The sequence below is a fragment of the Crocodylus siamensis genome, chromosome 3, assembly GCF_052110815.1.
Source record: "Crocodylus siamensis isolate JL-2025a chromosome 3, ASM5211081v1, whole genome shotgun sequence".
NCBI classification, from domain to species: Eukaryota; Metazoa; Chordata; order Crocodylia; family Crocodylidae; genus Crocodylus; species Crocodylus siamensis.
In genome coordinates, this window is record NC_143397.1 from 40,860,908 (window position 1) to 40,882,585 (window position 21,678).

The 21,678-nt window shown below is 40.5% G+C and overlaps 1 protein-coding gene across 4 annotated transcripts in view; it reads right to left on the bottom strand.

Annotated features, from left to right (window-relative positions):
- Positions 1–21,678, bottom strand: part of EDIL3 (EGF like and discoidin domains 3) — a 462,394-nt gene that overhangs the window by 351,655 nt on the left and 89,061 nt on the right. For 2 of the 4 annotated variants that reach the window (XM_090038214.1, XM_090038211.1), the window contains exon 2: positions 5,830–5,958. The exons of the other annotated variants lie outside the window; for them this stretch is intronic. In XM_090038214.1, coding sequence (XP_089894340.1) covers positions 5,830–5,958 — 129 coding nt within the window. The remainder of the gene's footprint in view (positions 1–5,829; positions 5,959–21,678) is intronic. 4 annotated transcript variants of the gene reach the window in all.

Genomic DNA, 21,678 nt, shown 5'->3' on the forward strand with positions numbered 1-21,678 from the left:
TGCTGCCCACACACGCTTGTAACAGGTGCTGGTTCTGTGGGCAGGGGCATGCAGGAAGTGGATTGCAGCTCTGCCCCAAGCCCTGCCCCCATGCTGTCACTGCCCCGTGATCCTTGCCTTGCCCACCTATCTCACTGCCAGTGGGACCTGGGAATAATTCAATAACACCACTCTCCACCTGCCTGCCGCCCCATACCATCTGCCTGGCCATGTGCCCTGCCCACATACATCCCACCTTCAGTGGTGGGTGCAGGCTGGACTTGCTGGGTTGCCTGGGCAGTGGGGATGGGTATGGCAGCACCAGCAACCAAAAGGAGCTACTGCCACTGGGGCTTCTGGAAAGAAAGTCTGGCTGCTGCACCACCCCAGCTCCACTGCACACCCAGGGGTGGTGGGACTGGCCTCACATGCCATGGCCTGGGCTGTCCCCTGCACTTAGGCTGGGTGGAACTGAGAAACCTGCCATGGGATGGAAAAAAATCCCTCAGTGGGCCAGATCCAGCACCCAAACTACATTTTTCCCACTCCTGCTCTATTGGTTTTCATAACTTTTCCTGTTTGGGGTAGTTTGTTTTGTTTTGCTTTCACTTTTTTTATTTTTTAAGTTTGTTTTGCTCCCTCCCTCTAAGCTACTCTGCACCTTTGTCAGGATGGGCAGTGTCCTGGGAATGGAGAGGGAAGAAATAATGAGGGGTACTTACCAGCAACAGGAGACGCAGCACAGCAGGGGCAGAAAGAAGAGCCCACACAGCTTGTCAGCCACCTTATTCAATTAGGGCCAGCTAGTGACATCAGTCCTGAGCGCCGACGATAAAAATGGCGGCTGACACCAAGGAAGGAGGAGAGAGCAGGGAAGAAAGGGGGCTGCAGCCACCACCAGACGTGAGGAGGACCTCTCCTATGGGACCCGCAGAGCCAGACAAGCCGGCGACAGACCCAGACAGCATGGGGAAGGGCAGCCTATCAGGGGTGCTGATAGAAAGGCGGGGAAGCAGCAGGGTCTCCAGACCCGAAGATGGGGCCAGAGGAGCAGCTGATACTCGGGAGAATTCCAGGTGGGAGTGGTGGAATGACCAGGACGAAGCGTGTGACATGCTGAAGAAAAGGACCCTGAGGAAGGCCCTGAGGGGGGTTGCGACTGAGGCGGGTGTTGCTGCCAGTCCTGGCTGGGTCAGAGAGGGAACAGGAGGGAAGCTTGGAAGTGACAGGCAGTAAGACGAACACCCCTAGCCAGAGCAGGGGGCATAAGGGAAGCCACATCAGGAGGTGGCCTGTTACTTTAGAGTTATGTTGATGATTTTCTGTTTGGCTGCCGTGGGTGAAGGGGAGAAGTAGTGTACATAGCGAGTACCCCATGGAACAAGGCCAAGGGAGAGCCTCAGAGTTTTTCTTTGTGTTTCCCCATAGGAAGGGGTGGAGATGAGGAAACAGATAGGCGGACCCATATGGGTGAACCCGATTGCTGGCGGCCAGCATATAGATGTCAAGCTGTGGGAAGCAATTCCACTGGAAGGGCCAAAGCCAATGGAAGGACGATGGATCCAAGGTGGTGTGAGGCTCGGGTGTAGGGGTGGCAGAGCCCCGTAAAGGGCCACCAGGTGAACTATGGGCCACCGAGCAAACCCGACAACTGATCCCATCCACTGAAGAACAACAAGTCGTGGCAGGCGAGAACCAGGGTGGCAACTCGAGGAGGAGACACCTGCTAAGTCATTGACACAAGCCCATAGGATGCCCTACAATTACCACCACGGCAAAAGTTCCACGTGAATAGATATTCGAAGTCCGGTGGCCACAGGCAGTATATAAAATAAATAACTCAATCCCTTTCTACTGAGTGGTTCTTCTGGATGATTAGCAAAGTCCTACTGATCTTTTCTGTTGTCCTCCATTTTATTCTCTATCAACTCACTCTGTATTTGAAATTGGTTGAGATATACAGAACATTGGACTCTACCCGACTGTAGAAACCAATAATCAGAACATTGAAACTTCAATAGTGGATAATTCCTAATATCAGAGGAAAATATGTACAAAATATTTAATACTTAATTTTGCTATGTCATGATAGAAATTTCATGGTTTTATTGTTCTTCCTCCCACTTGTACCCATGCATCCTGCCTCTTCTCCACAAGATCTCAATGTAACCAACTATACAATATCTCTGCCAGTTTTTTACTTTTCTCCACCACAGTCAGAAATCATATTTAGAGCTTCTTAAACCTCAGCTCATCGAGACGTATACAAAACCTATTCCTCACTAATTAATTTGCATCATCTTCTACTGAGGTTAATGCCAAACATATCAAGAAAAAAAAAACAACTTTCACTCAGAAAACCAAGGAGAAGCAGTACTACTGAAGTTTTACTACTCCTGTGACCATTGAGAATTATGATAAGTGTAACTACAGAGGCAGCAAGTCTGAACCCTTGTGCTGTACTGGCAGCAAACATATCTTTCAGTTGATAACTCCATTTGAAACTGTCTAGAAATTGAATTTAGGGAGTCTTTGTACATTAGCTTACATTGTTTTTAGTCATTTTTGTCAGTGGTAAAAGGACTGCAAAATGTTATCATATCAGAATAGTACCTTTATACACTCATGTTTTCATTAATATGAATGGTTATACCTAAGGTCAGCCAAGAGCAGGGTAATGGGGAATTAAGTACAGGGTGATTTTACAAAGAAAAAAAAAATCAGGCTTCTAATTGTAATCCTAAATGCCTTTTAACAAATCTAAAAAGAACAGTCCTATTTTCACTATTAAATCTTCTACTATACATCATACTGACAAAGAGCAACAATGCAGTCTCACTGCCTTCATGCAAGCAGCATGCGGGACTTTGCACTTGTCCTTGTTGGATGTCATTTGATTAATTGCAGACCATTTCTCCAGTTGATCTAAGTTATTCTGGAACCTACCCCTACTCTCAGGAGTATCTGCAACTCCACTCAACTTGGTCATCCACAAATTTGCTAAGTGTAAACTCAATTCCATCATCCAAATTATTATGAAAATATAAAAAATACTGGACCCAGGACAGATGCCTGGGAAAGCCCACTTGATACCTCCTCCTAGATAGATACTGAGTCATTGATTACTACTGGTTGAGCACGATGACCCAATCATTTAAGTATTCATCTTACAGTATTTTCATCTAGACTGTATTTCTTTTACTTGTTAATGAAAATGTCTGCACTAAAACTACCTAATATGAGAATATTAATAAGTACTTGGTTATTTACCAATCTCACCCTCTAGCCAACAAATTAAAATTTTAGCATTATTAATCCATTCCAAATTATTTATATTTGATATATTACTCAAACATAGACATTATAGAAGTATTTTAAGAGATGAGTAACAAAAATCTCTGAAGCCCTGTTCATATTTCAAAATAAGTTCCAAAATTACACATTATTACAATATGCTTTGAGCTCAGGCTCATTCATAGGATCACAGGAAAGTAGGGCTGGAAGAGAGCTCATAACGTCATTTAGTCCAGCTCCATTTTCAAAGCTGGATCACCCCTGACTAAATCATCCCAGCCAAGTGTTTGTCTAACCTGCTTTTGAAAAATTCCAAGGTTGGAAATTGTGAATCATGAATCACTTCTTCCCAGATACATGCAATGTGATTTTTGCACATACTTAATACCTAGTTAATCTTTGAGCTTCTCATGATAAATTTATGCAAAAGCATTCTATGGTTGCATTTTCTATAACTGTTGACCACATTCAGACCAAGCAAGCATACTGCAGAAACCGATGGAAAAGACAGTAGCTTTTTCTTGTATTCCTTGAGTGCCAGGGCACAACTAGAACACATAGCACAAAGGCATGGATAGAGTCTCAAAGCAAGTTCCTGACTAGAGTTAGGGTGGGGGTTTTTTTCTTTCAGTGAATACTTTTATTTGCTAAACAATGCAGTTACAGACAACACCCCGAAATTACATATTTAAGCTCAATTTTGCAAATAGTTGTGGCTAAATAAAGTATTTGGAGAACTTAGAACATATCTGTGGGAATGTCTACACCTGTGCTTTAATGCGCAGTAGCCTATTTTACTGTGCATTAAAGTGTCAAATTAAAAAAACAAGCTAATATGCTAATGTACAGTAAAATAGGCTATTGCACATTAAGCATCACTTAAAAAACATGCAGTTTTGGTACTGTCCATTAGGGCAGTCTAATGCGTATTTATATTGGAGGTACTAAATTTAGTGCGCATCAGGAAAAGCACATTTATGTATATGTAGACATGCTCTGTATTACCTCTAGATTGTGGACGGGTATGGCATACCTGCTTAGCATGTACTAACTCCCAGCACAGCTACCTGAGGTAGTGTAGCCACCTGAGAGTGATGTTGTAAGATTATCCAAATCAGAGTGCTCTATGGCATACACCCAAATCTGCTCTACTTGAATCCATTCTGGAATTTAGTATTTACAGTGCAAGCATGCTGTGCTTCATTGTACCACTCCCTGGCATGGTCCAGAGGTGGTGTAGATATGCATTTAGATACCATGCACAGAAACAATGATAAAGAAGTGATGCTAATGCTATTGACCTGCAATGTGGGAGACACAAATTCAAAGTAGTTCTCAGAATCTCTTAAATCAGAACCAGGGTCTTTCAGGTACCAGGGGTGTGATCCTATATGCCAGGTTCTGGGGCATTTTTATGAGGTCCTTTTATTAAACCAACTCTGTAGTTGGGAGAGATTTTGGACAAACTTTTGGGCATAAAGTATGACCTGAGGAATGGCACATTGTGCCCCAAAGCTTATTCAACATCTCTCCCAATTATACACGTTACACTTCAGAATATATTTATATACATAGGTCTTATTTTAATAGATAATACCCTATTTCTCTGTCAATGTCTGGCATTTCTTTCCTTTTTGCCTTTTGGTCCTTTAATTTTTTTTTAACCATCTCTTAGATTGGCAAATTTTAAAGGCAGGTTAAAAAAGGGCTCCCACTCCAAATGGTAGAATCTAATAAGTATACAGGATAGTCTGTCCCTTTCTATGTATATGTCATTATAACTCATCATCTTGACTAGCCAGGTTAAAAAAATCTCTTGTTCAATGTAAAATAATGAGATTTATGTCTGTATGTCCCCAACTTACCCTCCCATTTCTCTGCTGTTTTCCTTACAAGTCATGTTATAATGGGATACTGAGGGCTGGTATACTAATACCAGCTGTATTTTCGGTCACTCGGAAGCATGCCAATATTGAAAAAAAAGTTATCCCACTCCTCTTCTCTGTCCTTGCATAATGACTATTATTATGCCCACACTAATTGGCTTACTGTAAATTTAAATTTAAAAATTTCCAAATGGGTCTCATTCTGATCTCTTATACACTGCTTTTACATATATCTTACTTATCTTGCTTCACTGTAGATACTCTTAACAGAGTAGGGCAAAACAGACTAAGCTGTATTATCAAAGACTTTAGTTTTGCAGCCTTTGTTAAAAAGAAAAAAGTAGCAAGTTATTTGGAATATTATTGTGACCATTGAAGAGTTAGGTTTTGGGTTTTTTTGGTCAAACAGATAGTTTGCATCACTTTAAAATAAATTATTAAACTTTTATGAGTGATTTTTATTTGCAGAAGTAATTTAGAGATAGCTATAGGGGAAAATAGACATGAATGAAGACTATGGAAATGTTAGAAAGAGCCATAAAGTATCAATAAATGAATAATGTAGACTGAAGTATTATACACACAAAGCTAAAGACACTTCTTTGTTTGGACGATCACGCACTATAGGAATATTAATACAGTTATTGTCACTTTTTATGTTTGCACTTACCAACCTCCACAACACTAGAACAATTGAGGTCTGTGAAGCCTTCAGGACATTCGCAAGTATAAAAATCATCAGCCAACCCGGACAAACAGATGCCACCATTTTTACATGGGTTGGAGTCACACACATCCCCTGCAAATAACAGAAAGATGCTCAATCTCTCATATATACTTCCAAATACTTTGCATGATAATTTTAATGCAGCTAAATTATTGACAACCCAAGACATATCATAATAACTGTTCCAGATTCCTCTGAACACCTATGATCTTAATGAATTTGACATATTTTTTAAAGTTAAAGCAGTGCTTCTCAACCTTTGTAGACTCAAGATACCCATTGTTAGATTCAAGGCATCCCTTAGAAAATGCTAGCTTTTAACTTTTGCTAATTTTATGACTATGGAAAAAATAATCAAGCAATTCTTATGTTCCAAAGAACTCAGAAAAACTACAAAAGAAAGATGATGTTTTATGACACTATGGATTCCCTGAAATATTTTGGGTGTATCTTGTAAACATAATAACCCTGTAAGCCACGCTCGGCACTCTGGCTCAGAGTTGCTGTTTCAGTCTCAGGTCATACCACTTGCCTCAAAATTTCTTCCCAAGGACGAGAACAGCAGAAGATAATTCCTTTCCCCCTCTACTTCAGAGAGATACAGGATTGCTCTGCAGACAAACTGGGCTTTTGGGTATTTCTCCCCATCCTGGCTCCTGTCTACCTACAAAACTCTCATTTAAATGTGGTGGTACTCTCAAGCTCAGGCTCACCTGCACCTATAAACTAAAGATGAAGTCAGGGTTTCCTTCATGCTGGTAAACTTTTGCAATAAGAATGCAAAATAAGCCTTTTGAGTGTTCTTAGTCTTCCTTTATCTTCCCACAGTTCTCCCAATATGCCCAGAAAAATCAGTTAAGTCCTTCAACAATACATTAGGAAAGAATCAAAGAGTAACTAAGCTTACTACTGCATGAAGAGAAATGGGATATGCCCTCAGAAGTCCTAGTGACACATATAGGTAAGTGAAAATAAGGAAATTTAAATCCGTCTCTGAAATGCGACTGCTTATACCCAAGCTAAGTTAACTCAGAGACTTATCTTCCAAAAACTATTTCTTCTGTGAAGACGTACCCTCAACTGGTCCTCCTTACTGTAGACTCTAGCACCGAGTACATAACTATAACATAAATTCAGAAAGGAAAATGACAGTTCGTAAAAGTAAAAAAAGTTGGGGTATTAGTCTGTTTGCATGTGACTTAAATAGTACCCACATGGAGTCATTTCATATTTTACACATCATATAGTATATTAAACTGATTTTCTCTGCTAATAACATCCTTTACCAAAATGCTCTATGCAAGGCATGTGAAGTTTCATGTAATGAAGGCTGGAACAGAGAATGTGTCCAGAGCTGTCCATGGATAGAACTAGTTTGAAAGCACAACATGGCTACTTTAGCAACAAAATTAAATAAATACTGGCTGCATCTACACAAGATGCCTACAGCACAGTAGTTCATTACTACTGTGCAGTAGCTAGGGGTGTGCGAAGCGGGCCCTATTCAATTTGGATTTGGATTCAGCCTGAATCAGGGACAGTGATTCGATTTTTTGATTCAGATCACTGTCCCTGATTCGACTCAGCCAAATCTGAATCTGAAGATTTGATGCTGATTTGGAAAATCAGTGATTTGAACATAGACTCAGCTTTAAAAGTTTTTTCTACACCTTAAGGTAGCCAGCATGGCTTGTTATCACTGAAATGCTGGGGTGCATGGAGCATCCTACAGGAGCCCACCCCCCTGTGCTCCTCCAGACCCAGGAGGCACCAGTCACCAAGCTGGAGGGGATGCAGGGGGACTCCCAGCACACTCCCCAGTGGACCCAGAAGTAGACCAGAAGTGCTTCTTGTCTACTTCTGAGTCTGCTGCTGAGCATGCTGGGGGCCCCCTCTGCTTCTGTGGGAGGCTCCACGCACTTCAGCATCACTGCACTCATAAGCCGCCTGCTACCTAGAGGTATGCAGAAAAAACACTTAAAGCTGTGTCTGTGTCTGAATCTCCAAATAGCTCCGCATTGATTCAGAGGGTTCTGATTCGATTCAGAGAATCTAAAGGGTCCTCTGATTCGATTTGGAGATTTGGCCACCGAATCAGGCTGAATAAAATCAGGGGCTGACGCTTTGCACAGCCCTAGCAGTAAAATCCCTTGGCACAAACCACGACATTACTACTGTGCAGTAGCATCACAAGCTGCTGTGCAATAATAACAGCATCACTAGACAGACAACGTTCTGGGACGATACTGCACAGTAATTCCAGTTACTGTGCAGTCATTTAGTACTTGGTTATGCAAGTACTGAATGACTATGCAGTAATAACTGTGCAGTAGGCATCCCATTTAGATGCGCTCACTGTGGGTTGAATTATAGGTTAAACCTAGCTGAGTTGCTAAGTATACACTTCACATACTGCAAATTTGGGACCACATCTGAAGCCAATTACTAATTGGCTTTAGGTCACACCTTTCCTCCATGTCATATAATACAATCCCATGTCCTCAGAAAAACATGCATGCGTGTCCCAGGAGAATATTGTATAAAGTACCAGTGTTCCAGAGCTCATTGGAAACAATGGAAATATACTACACCTATTGGTTTTAGTAGGCTTTTGGCCAGATCTGAGATATTAGTTTGCTCTTCAGTTATTAAGCTACATTACTAAATTGTTTCGCTCTCTTCTACCATGTAAAGTAGATCCACCCTTCAAAATGTATTTTACATATTATAATCTGATCTTATAAACAACAGGAAAATATTTCATGTATTTTAGCATCAGAACACTGACATTTCCTTGTATGCTGTGTTTTCATATGCTATGTTTTAACATAATGCTAATTTGTACTTCAAACATTTTCAGTTTCTATTTTATGGCATGGAATTTTGTGTGTCAATCAAAACTGTTGCTACTCGTGCATTCAAATTCATAAATCTGAAGGAGATAATTATACCTGTGATATTACATTTATGGCAGGTGATCATTTAGTATTCATTTTTTCCATTGGGTTTAATTATAGCTTTAAAAATATTGACAATTATTGCAATAAGGCAGATCATTCTAATGTCTTCTAAATGAAAGACCTTACAGATTAGTTCTAAAAGATATCAGGAAAGACTAATATTCTCTAATTTACAGGTTATAATATTTTGTTTCTTTTTAAGTGACAAGGGTATCTTATTTTGCATCTAATACTTGTTCAAAGAGAATTGTGGAAAGTGTATTGGTCTATGCCAGAGAGTACTTGTTCAAAGAGAATTGTGGAAAGTGTATTGGTCTATGCCAGAGAGTAGTAACTAGTCAGTGGATTATATTATGCATTATTAATCACATATGTCAGGGTGTAAAGGAGGGAGGGGGAAGATTTCAAACATCTTAAAACACCTTTTAATCATGCAAATTAGCTTTAGGGTCTCAAGTGAAATTTCCAAATTAATAGAATGATCATATAAGAAATGTTCAATGTACAGCAATTAAAGGGCTTTCCGCTAATGACTTCTACAAAAACCAAAAAACCCCACTAAATTTGAATTTTGAATATGGAAAGTTTAAGCTAGTTTAATGGAATAACTCAGAGGCTGGCAATTTACAGCCTGCAGGCTGGATCTACCCCACAAAGAGATTGGATTCAACCTGCCGTGGGGTCATCTGCAGCAAGTTCGGCAGCTAGAGGCTAGTGGTCCCCATCATCAGCCTCAAAGCCAGCCCTGTAGGAGACACTATTATAGTATGAGAAATCTCAGCTTGGCCAGCAGGCAAAGGGTTAACACGATCCTGATACTGCAGTTGCTGCCATTCTTGCTTGAGAATTTACCTTTGCTGATTGCCGTTTTCAATGAGTCAGCAGTGGCTGTAATGGGGGGACACCAGAAGATTCCTACATCTGGCAGCTGCTGCATTAATCCTCTGGCTTTGCTGTGCTGACACTTTTTCCCACAGCAGAGTTATCTCTCATGGTGGGGGGACATAAGGCTGAATTGAAGAGAGGACAGACGCTACCTCTGCTGGCAGCGTTGTGGGTGGGCTGGAAGGTATCACCTGCTGGGGATAGATTGGTTGCCTATGATGCCAGCCTGGCATTGGTGAAGGTTGCCAATAGCTGGACTAGAGCATCCTGAAAACTTGTGTATTTAGGTCTGCTTGGTGTTAACAATATATCTTTCCAATTTTACATCTAGGAAAGAAGTATATTGGTTCAAGGAGAAAGGTAATGAGCTGCTTTTCCCATTTTTAAAGAATTGAACTTTCTTGATTTGGACGTGCATATAATTCATCCTGAGGCTTGTATAGCCAGAGCTTTATTTGGAGAGTAAAGACTGCTAGACCTTATGGAGTTCATTTAAGTATTTCTTCAGTGCAAATAAGGTAATATGGTTCCAATTAATACTAATCTCAGAGGGGGAAGGCTCTGAGATGTGTATTCTCCACACCATCAACAATTAAATTTGGAGACTACAAACCTGTACAAACCTGTATGGAAGATCCAGTGACAATGACAAGAGACTTTTGGATCTAGATAATTTATTTCCTCAATTTGTATTCTGGTCTTTTATTTCAGAAATCAAGGACCTAGAAATTCTTCATAGGATTAAAGGCCCAATTGTGCTCTCACTAAATTCCAGGAGTTCTTTAATACTAACCTTAATAGGAAACAGAGTACCTCCCTAGGTTTTCCATTTCTGGACATTACTTAATATCTAATACTATGACAGGACTGAATAAAATTACCTAGTCATCTTTTATTTGTCTGAAAACTGTTACTGACATTTTCCGCTCATTTTTTAGAATATACAAGATGCTTAGTAACCCTGCCTACTGTATAGAACCAATAGAAGAGATGTGAGTGTTGTCTATAGCAACAATCATTATTGCCCATGACCAAGATATGCATTAACCAAATTATCTTTTTATGGAACTTCTTTCCACCCACTAACCCTGGGCCAAATATGCTGTCAGTCACTGGCATACACTTCTTAACAATGCAATATTAGATTGTAAAAGAATGATGAATGTAGTACAGCAGTGACAAACGATGACTGTAGTGATAGCTAAAAGAATAAACAATGGATATATTCAGTAGATTCACTTGTCACAAAATCATGTAAGGCCAAATACTGCCCTGGCTCATACCAGTGTAATTTTGAAGTACTTGATCTATATAATACCTATTACACTTGTGACCTACCTGTGAGAAATAACAAATGCCAACAAGAATCGTAATGAGTTCCGTGCATTTTGTCCAGCTGCGTGTATTTGTAACTCCTTCTATTTCTCCTGCTCTAATTGTTACTGAAGTATTATAACATTTTAATGAGAGTTTTCCAGTCTCAGAGCTCCTACCTCAGATTCTGGGAACTGAGGCAAATGAGAGTGGATAGGTAGAGAAATAGTCATTCTTCGATCAGGACTAAAACCTTGTTTAAATTTAAGTAACACTGAAGAATCATTACTGTATCAAGGTGAAGGTGGATTTTGTTAACTGCCATCCAGGAAACAATGAGTTATATTACTTTTTGCACAGACATAGGTGTGAAAGAGGGGAAATTCTGTGGGGAAATATATCAACAGCTAAGTCTGAGAAGAAAATGTAGTTGATGTCAATGTTCTGTTATTGATACTTGAGTTCTCAAAGCAAAACCACAGAAGATGATAAATTTGAGCTATATATGGTGTGTATATTCTATTCAGAACAAGGAAAGTACTCTATCTGCTCATATACTAGATTTGAGGGATTTGATATAAGACTATCAGTATTTTGGGGGAGAAACAGTGATGTATTTAACTCTTCCAAAGATTCTGCTCAGCTCTTCACAGCTAAATAAGTATTGAATAAATCATTACACCTGGATAGGTAATGTGTTAAAAGGTAAAAAACTGATGATCTTTTATGGCCAGTAAACAGTCATTTGCTTGATTAGTGCCTAGAACCTTTCCCCCTTTATGTACTTTATAGTGTACTATTTTCTAATGCCTTATGGGCATTACTGCCTGAAATTGGGTTACATAAAAACAGATTCAAGGCTATGACCTATTTCACTTGGGTTAGTGGAGTTAGATGTGAGCAAAAATGGAACTATCTTAAATAATCTTCAGGGATAGTACAGTTAGGCAGCGTTTCACTAAGCTGAGGTGGTTTTGAATTTTTGACCAAACATATTTTGCGAACAATGTCAATTTGTCAAAACCAAGAAGTGTTTCAGGAAGTCAGGTAAAGGTTTATGTGCTTCCTCCAAGAAAATAAGCAGGGTGCTGTTAGAGACTTGCCTTGATTTCTGACTAGCTATGTGGTAGGTGAGTTTATTCAAGATAAGGCTTCAAGATTAAGCAGCTCTGTGTAAGTCCCACCCTGCTAAGTATAACTGGATTGGAGACCAAAGGGAAATCCTGGAAGTTCTGTTTGGATTTAAGGCGGTCAGTGTATCTTGGCTGTATCTCAATATATTCTTCAGGGGAGCCTCAAGGGACTAATATTGATTCCTCAGCTCTTACAATTATGGAGGGTAGCAAGTGGTGTGCCCTGGTTACCAGGGAAAGAAGGTTGTCAGAGAAAGAAAACTAAAAACATTTCCAATTTTTAAAATAATTGTTGGTGCTTCCTTTTCATGAGAAATATTTAAATTTCTAGTTTTCATTTTGAACTGGGTGTAGAGGTGGGAAGGGGGAGTGCTTTCAATCTCTTGGAGTTTCCATGCTACAGCAAAATTCCAAAACCTGGTCAGGTCTAGCACTAGATACTTCTTGTGACCTCAGGAGAAACTTTTGGTAAGTTAACTATGGCCGTGTGCAGATGAAACGAGGGGCATGTATGCATGACACTTTCAAATGGACTAAATGCTTTTGCACCACTTTAATGGTGTCGGTGTTTGCATGCCTTGGTGGTGTATTGGGCATTAATTCCAGCTGCTGTAGGAAATTTGGCAGCGTAATTCATCTTAAATGACTCAACGTGCAGCAAACTAAAACTCCGAGGAGGAGTTTTTAGTTTGTTGCCCCTACAGCTGCAGACTGAAGGTAGCAAAGCTGCACTGTGCTCTGTGTAGCTCAGGGTCTCTGAAGGAAGTCCAGCAGGCAGCCTGGCAGCAGTCCAGGAAAGACAGGCTCCACCCAAGAAAAATCGGCAAGCCTGATCTTTTCTCTTTTTTTTTTTTTTGTCCCTGGAGCCTGCCTGTCTGAGCTGCGTAGGGGCCTGGTGCTTCTCTCCACAGCTGTGGTGCACCCCCAGTATTCCCGATCCAGGTGCCTGTGGGTGGGTGCTGCTGGGGTGGGGGTGCTGCTGCCATGAAGGGAAGCACCATCCCCCCCCACCCCACAACCCAGGAACTGCTCCACCTGCCAGCAGCTCACCCTCCCTTCCCCACCACTGGAGAGGCAGGTGAGTTGGGTGTCTGCATGACACAGGGGTCTAATCAGCCCTAAATTGTTTTTAAAAACTCACTGCTTCAATTTAGGGACCCCATTTTGTCTACACAAACCCTGTAACTCTTCATTTAAGGCCTGGCTGTTGGCCAATCGCACAAAAGCACGTCCAAAGCAAAATTTAGCTCTTAATTATTTGCTTCTTAGTAAAATTATTCAAGGACATGAACCTTTGGTTTTCTAATGCATTGCTATTTTAATGACTATTAGTTTAGACTCTAGCAAACTAAATTGGATAAACCTGCATCATGTTTTATTGTTGTTGTACATTTTTTAATGGTGGGCTATAAACCCAGTTTCAGTTATGAATCTTTGCCTTGTGTTCTGTCAGACACAAGGCAAAGCTGAAGACAAAATAAAAGACAAAGAACCCCAACAAAAATCTTCCTAAGCTGACTGACTTGCATAGAACAGCAGAGAGCTAAAGAGGGAAAATATATTATAGTAGCTGTGGACAGCAATGATTAAAATTGGATTTTGGCATGATACAGTGTAGTCAAAGAAATGAGCAAACTGAAAAGACACTAGTGAGCAATAACTCTACTTAAAACTTGATATAAAGTTCATCCAAATTTGCATACTCAAATTAGTAAAACTCCCTTAAAATGTTAGCACCCTTATAACTTACTGCCTTTGAAACTGTGAAGAACAAAATAAATGTCACTTTTGAATCAACAGCATGCCTCTCAAGTTACATTTGTGCCTCTTGAGAGGCCATTTATATTGAAATATTGAAATCTAATTTGTTATACCTTTGATTCAGTTTGATACATAGGTTTTGATTTTAAAGGCTCAGTTCTCAATAAGAAAAGCTTATATGGATGCAGTTTGTTCTGGCTTAAACGGCTGATGGGATTTGTTACCATAATATACTGTCTGTATTGCATATTACATAACTTTTAATACAGCACAATGGGTTTAGAATATAATCTTGTAGTCGGGGTTAGCTGCAGAGAGAAATAGAGCCTACAGAAAAAAACATCACCACAAGACTACAAGTACTTCTTATTGTACTCTGTTTCATCAGTGATGTGTCACTTCCTATTTGTAACTGATTGTGTAAACCTGACTTCCAATAAATTCCTTTTAAACACAAAACACGCAAAATTGGTTGACTGTTTGCAAACTGTACAACATGCTTTTTTATATGCTTGTTGAGACTCTGCACCAAAAATGCACTTTACAGATACAAGTCTTATGTTCATTTCCAAAGAAACAAATCTCTGGTTCTTCATACCATTTCTGCTCTTTGACATATAACCCAACAAACAACTTTCATTAGAAGGTATGTTAAGTATTTTAGTGGCAGAAAAATCAGGTTAAGGAGAAAACACTACCACACCTTTGTGATCCATGGATTGAATCTCTGACAGCAGAACTGGAGTGTGGGGGTTGTGAGAAAGGGGACTCTGACGGCAACACCTGTTTAGCTCTGTCCCTTGCAGCTGGGCACAGCCAATAAAATTACACACATAATTTATACAGGAGAAGAGTGGCTCATACTTTTTTTCTTCCTCAGCGCACCTGCACAGAGCCAGCTGTAAACTATAACCTTTGTATTTAAATTTATTAAATACTTTTTAGTTGGGAACTTCACTTCTTTTCCTACTCTGGGAAAAAATGATTCTGAACAAATTTACAGTGCTAGACCTTGAACAGCTTTTCATTTTAAGCAGCATGTTGTTATAATTTTATAAAATCCTACAAATCATTGTATAACCCTTCTTTACAAAACACTGCAGTTTCTTGGTTGGCAGTAAAGGACAACCTGAAAGAGGAAATTCAGTTGCTGTATATAAATAATGCAGTGCATCATGATGGTAACAGTGAGTCCATCAATCTCTGTCAAGAACACAAACACTGCAACTTTATGAAAACAATCTTGTGATACGAAGGCCAAACTGGATGGACTGTGCAAATAGAAAGGAACCATCTCGTACTCATCCTGATATAAAATAAGGACTTCTACAAAATATAAATTGTAAAATTACCAAGATTAGTCAGCTTTGACTAACAAACACAGATCACTCTGCAGATGTATCTAATTTTTAAAAAAAATTTAGAAGTGAAAAATATCCAATAGATATTTCATCCATTTACCACAACTGGATGAAAAGGGAATGATAAAAGACATCACTTTCATATAACACAGAGGACACTGAAATAAATAAAAAGACAAAGAAAAATACCATTTAAAAAAGCCCATTTTAGGTGTGTTCTTAACCCAAAAAATATTCTCTTCACAAAATATTATTGAATGAAGGTGGTTAATAGGATTCCTAAAAGAATTAAACATTCATTTGAATTACAGTGACATCAGCTGCAGTTACATGTGCAAGTACAATTGTTTTTAATTAAATTAATCTCCACATTATAGGATGTAGAAGTACTGCATAGATAACTGGATAGTGTTAGGGAAAAAAACTCCTTTCTTGGCATGTTTTGCAATAAGATAAATTAGTCATTTTAATGCAACTATAGAATTTGGTTCTAGCCATTGCAGGAAACTGTGGATCAAAAAAAATGGGCCAGTGTGTTCTGATCCAATATGGCAGTCTCTATGTCTCTATCCTAGATTCTAAGATACCACTATAAAATGGAACTTAATTTTAAAATCTCTCTAAAACCATGTTGAAATAAAATGATTTAATTCTCCCTTCCCTGAGAAAAGGACTCACTTATTATCTAGGGGCACCTTTTGGGTGGCCACCAAATAGTAGAAGAACCAGATCCATTCATCATTTCTCACAAATTCCTTATGAAATCAATATGAATGTTGTTGATTGTGAAAGAATAGGCTCAGCTATGAAATATATCACTATATCCCGATTTCAGAAGGACAGAGTACTATTGGATAATAAAAGTTTGCTTTAATTGTTTTCTGATGCACAGAATCATTAGCAAACCACTGACATTCAAATCCATTTTCCAGCTGAAACAGTACAAATAAGAACTATAAATAAATCATGCTGAAGATACACCTGTGCAGAGATGGAAACAGATAAACATGTGAACAAATGAGCTCTGTAAATCTTTTAACAAATATGTAAGCAGTTATTCTGACTTACTGGCTAAATGGCTGATTTATTTCCTAAGATGAAAAGGCATCTGAACAATTACTTCGGATTCCTGAGTACTTAATAGTGAAGGCAGCTAAGTTTTTGATGCCTAGAAATTTTATATACTCTCCTTGACTTTATTTAAACTAGACTGATTATTTTGTCTTGCTAATCTTATAACATGAATGCATATGACGAAGGATCCAAATAATTAATATTATGTATAAAATCATTATAAATATATACATGCAGTAAATTATACAATATAACTAATCGTGGGTTTGCGTGCATAAAATTTGTCCCTGTTGACTGCATGTTGTTACATATTAAGCCAAATGAAACCATTATAAGAACCTTAATAAGAACATGCCCAGCTTATGATTTTAGAGGCCTTAGAATAGTTAAGGGTTTTTTGGTTTGTTTTTTGTTGATTCTTTTTTTAAACAGAAAGCTTCAACTATTGGAATCAAGAAACTGAATACAAATCTCAGCTTTCAAGGCTGTAGAAAAGAAGGTTGAAAACATGAAGTGAAAGCCATAAAGGCTCAGACATTCAAATTTGCCACATTATTTTTTAATAAGTGTAAAAAGAGGCCTGCTCCAGGCCAATCTCACTGGGGCCCACCTCTGTTTCTGGGCTCACTGCCCACCTTCTTGCCCACCACGCCTTGTTGGTAATTAGTTCATTAATGTAATTAAGTGGGAGGCTGCCCATTTTTTTGCCCCAATGCTAGAGGCACTATCTGCAGCTCCGTTCCTCCCCTACACTGCAGCCCAAGCCTCATAGATGGTATCCAGATGTTCTCAACAGTCACTGGCCCTACACTGGGCCTCAGACTTCTCCAATCAGGACCCCTCTAAGATCCCTCCATTCCAGCGGCCTAATCTGCCTTCATCCTGGGCAGCATACCTCCCTGAACTGCTTCCCCTTCCGGGTGTGGTCCTCCCCAGGACCTTTGGCTACTAGTCCTGGCCCACCTCCAGGCCAGTCAGAACCCCAGGCCCTCAGCTCTTGGGCATTCCTCGTGGTGGGCCCCTGGCCCTTTGACCCTTCTGGTCCTGGCCCCAGCATGGACCAGTCAGGGGAAGTTCAGACAGGTGCGAGTCTATGACCTCCCTCTCTCTCTCTGGGGTTCCACCTTCCAGACCCTACAAAGTGGGGAACACACCTGACTGTGGGGGCTAGGGGTTAAAGCGCCCTGACCCACCTTTCACCAGGGTGGTAACTGGCCTGGCATTTCCTGGCGTTCCCGCGCCACTGCAAGTCCCACCAGGCCACCCATTCCTGGCACTGTGCAGTTTTAGGTCATACCCAGGACCAGGAACCTCCTGACCATCCCCTATAGCTCCTCCCTGACCTCCAGATGATACCAGCAGCCCTGCAGCCAGGCAATGTTGTTGCCTGGCCTCCAGCAGCAAAACTGCCCTGTTTATATGGGCAGCCCTAGGTTCAAAATCGCTGCTCTCATCAGGCACCTGGCAGCTGCCAGCTCCAGGCCCTTAAAGTGGCAGGCACACACAGTGTCCTGCCACAATAACTTATCAGATCCAGGAAAAAAGTTTACTTTCATATGGGGGAAAAAAAATCCATTCCCTCACTGCAGGTTTGGACATAAAAGGAAAGAGGAAAGCTTATGGTAATTAATATGCTTGTACTAATAGGGAAGTATTCAATTTGGATTTCGCCGATTCAGAGGACAGCGATTCAACTTGGTGATTTGAATCACTTCCCCATTCAGTGTGGCCAAATCAGAATTGGAGATTCGGCACTAATTCTAAGATTCGGATTAGCAGGCACAGCTGGGTGGCTGCAGGTTATCCTACCGCTCCTCTGGCTGTGCCTGTCTCTCTCTGGGCTGGGGCAGCTTCAAGAGAAGCCCCTATGGCTGCCCTGCCCAGCCTCCCAGGACTTAAAAAAAAAAAAAAAGGGCCCACATTCACTGGCTGCAGCAGCGGTTGTGATGGCTCTGAGACCTCCTGGCAGAGCCACCCACCCTGCAGCCCCCACCCGGCCCTACTCCTGATGGCTGCCCCATCTGGCTCAGCCTCCCAGCAATTAAAAAAGCATCCCATTGACTGGCTCTGGAAGAGGCAATCAGGGCCTCTGGGTGCTTGTGACAGAGCCCCCCCATGCAAGGCAGAGCAGTGGGAGGCAGCAGAGATTGCCCCCACCACCTGGCACCCACACGGCAGCTGCCACCTGACATGGGTGCAGCATGGCTTGGCAGGTTGCCATACAATGTCTGGGAGCTGAGGTGGCTCCAGGTGTCAGCTGGAGCCTGACAACACTCAGTCTCTGTAGCCCCAGCTCCTGAACAGTGTGTGGCACCCTGCTGAGCTGCACTACACCCATGTGATGCAACACCTGCTGTGCAGGTGCCAGGTGGGGAGGCGATCTCCACCCCCCCCACTGCCCCATATTGTGTATGGGGGTGGCTCTGCCGTGAGTGTCCAGAGCCCCCCATTGCTGCTGCTGCATCCAGTGAGTGCAGGGCTTTTTTTTTTTTTATTGCCAGGATGCTGGGGCCAGGCAGGGCAGCCATCGGGGATGGGGCTGGGCAGGGGAAAGATGAGGGAGGCGGGGCTTTAGAGGGGGCTCTTCCACATGGCCCCAGAGCCCCCACAGTCACTGTTACTTCCAGTGAGTGTGTTTTTTTTCCTCCCCCAGACTGCTGGGGCCAGGCTGGGGGTGGGGCGCGATTGGGAAATGGGGGCTGCACAGAGGGGTTCTGCCAGGAGGCCTCAAAGCCCCCACAGCCCCTGCTACAGCCAGTGAGTGCAGGACTTTTTAGTTTATTTATTTATTTTTTTTTAAGTGCCAGGGTGCTGGTGCCAGATGCGAGATGGGGTCAGGCAGAACAGCCATGGGGGCTTCTTGTGTGGATCCCTCTGCCTGGGGATAGACAGACACAGCCGGAGGAGCCCCGGGATAACCTGCAGGCATGCAGCTATGCCTGCCTCTCCCCCACCAATCCGAATCTCCAAATCTTTTCTGAATTGATTTGGAGGCTTCAAATTCAATTTGGATCTTTTAATGGGTCTCCTGATTTGAATCAGGATGAATCTCCTCCAAATCAAATCAGCAACCAAAGCTTCACACAGCCCTAGTAATTAACTGTCTGTTCCCAGTTGCAGTTTAGCCTAAGGCTTTCCATCCTCTTCACCAATTTTTCTCAGTTCCCAGAATCACAGATAGGAGCTCTGAGACTGGAACAACTGCCCCAAGTGAAAAGGCAGCTCTAGCCTTGGCTTCAACTATAATAATGCTTAACAGCATAATGATCTAACAGTAAGTTAATTGTATGAGGATTAGTTTGAAAACTTTATAGCAATGTTATGACATACAGTTTTCCTTTATGTAAAACATTACTTTTATTTAATTCATTCCTAGGTTTACAAAACTATGGTAACACCTACTTTATTATTTTGAATACAAAATAAGGTCTCAGTCTTCTGCACTGCATGTTTCTCAAATATCTGATGTTCTGTTGCAGGTTACTAGGAGTCTACTTCTATGTCAACCTGGCCTGAATACAGGGTGTATTCCTATCAATGTAAGACTTTATTAACAATAAAATAAGAGAAAACAGTTTAAACATGACTGAAGGAGGATAATTCCAGATCGTTTTTGCAAATTTTTATAATGAGCAGGAAAGGATAAAAAAACAATACTTTTAATGAGCAAAGTAGCCCATATTTGCTAAAGAAGGCAATCTAGTCAATGATCTCCCTTCATCAGAAAAGATAGGATTTCTCCCTCTTGCTTGACTGATAGACATTACTTTGAGTCTGGTGTCATAAATTATTATGAAAACTGAATAATACTTTTCTGCCCAAATAGCTGTTACACTTGTCAGTGCCATTAACTCAAATATACTAAATGCTTGCTAATAAAATCATCTATCACACTGTGTATTTGCATGCCCAGCAGAGCTAGCAAAAAATTTAGACAACATTCACAAATATTCAAATTCAAATTCATTTCAGACTTCTTTTGGTGCCTTCCTTGTTACTAAATATTTGTAAACATTCATATAAATCATTTGTCATTCTCATAAAAGATTAAATTCATTGAAATCAGAGCAGATTCACGATTTTTGACCCTGTTCAAAAAAACAGGACCAAAATAGAACATTTTATCATTGATTTTAACCTCTCATATTCACATTTCACCCAATTACCCTTATAATGAACCAAATAACCTGTGTTTTCCTTACACACAACTTCCAGAAAAGCATTTGGCTCTTGATCTGAGGACATGAAGGTTAGGGACAGAAGTTACACATAAACCAGTATAAGTGATTGGAAACCTGTTCAATTCTATAATACAACACATTTTAGCTTTCAAAATGGCCAAAACCAGTTTAAGATAAACCTGGAGAGATGTAGTATCAGACTTAACTGATTTAGGTTTAACTGTTTTATTGAACTTCTGTCCCAGCTCCCTTCCATATTCAAATTAACTCACAGTCCCCCAGCATCCTAGGATGCTTAGCAGGGTGGGTGAACTAGCTTTGGCCTAAGCTGTCCATACAGAGAGTTATAAATTCACCTTCTTTTACTCATTATTCCTTTATTTCAAGCCTCTTATAGCCATGGTATAGTACTATAAATTTACTTTCAGATTACTAGTCCTCTATAAACCCTAGATCTATTTAAGAGTACTATCTTCCTTGGATGCAGTCCTCCATGCCATAGATACGGTCTGTGCTCCTGGTTTTGGGGAAGTATAATTTTGCAGTAAAACACATTTTGTCTGAATAGTTCCAACTTACCAAAGGAACCAGATCTTCCTATATGGCAGCCCTCCCTTCATTTTTATCAACTATTCTGCCGATCTTTGAATCATCGACACATTTTATCAGCAGCAATTTTATAATTTACATCTAAATCACTAAGAAAATACTTAATATTAGGACTTGTAAAATTTCCATGTAACACCCTCATCAGGTGGCAATTCCTCATACTTCACAGAATGCAGGTGATGACATACACAATTCCTTGATCCATTAGCCAATTTTAATTTCTCTAATACATGCTCCACTGTAAAATTCTACTTTTTAAAATCAAAATATTGAATGCTAATGAAATCAAATTCTTTACCTATGCCTGTAAGTATATTATATCAGCCACCAGCTAAACTTGTAATCTCAAATCTTTTATCAGGTTTGTTTAACCTGTCCTATTTTCTATGAAACATTTATTAAACTTGTTTTACATTTATGTGTTTTCATTTTTTTCATTATTTTCCAGTTAATATCTTTACTTCACCAAGTAAGGCACAGCTGACCTATTTTCTTTGATTGTTGAAATATTACT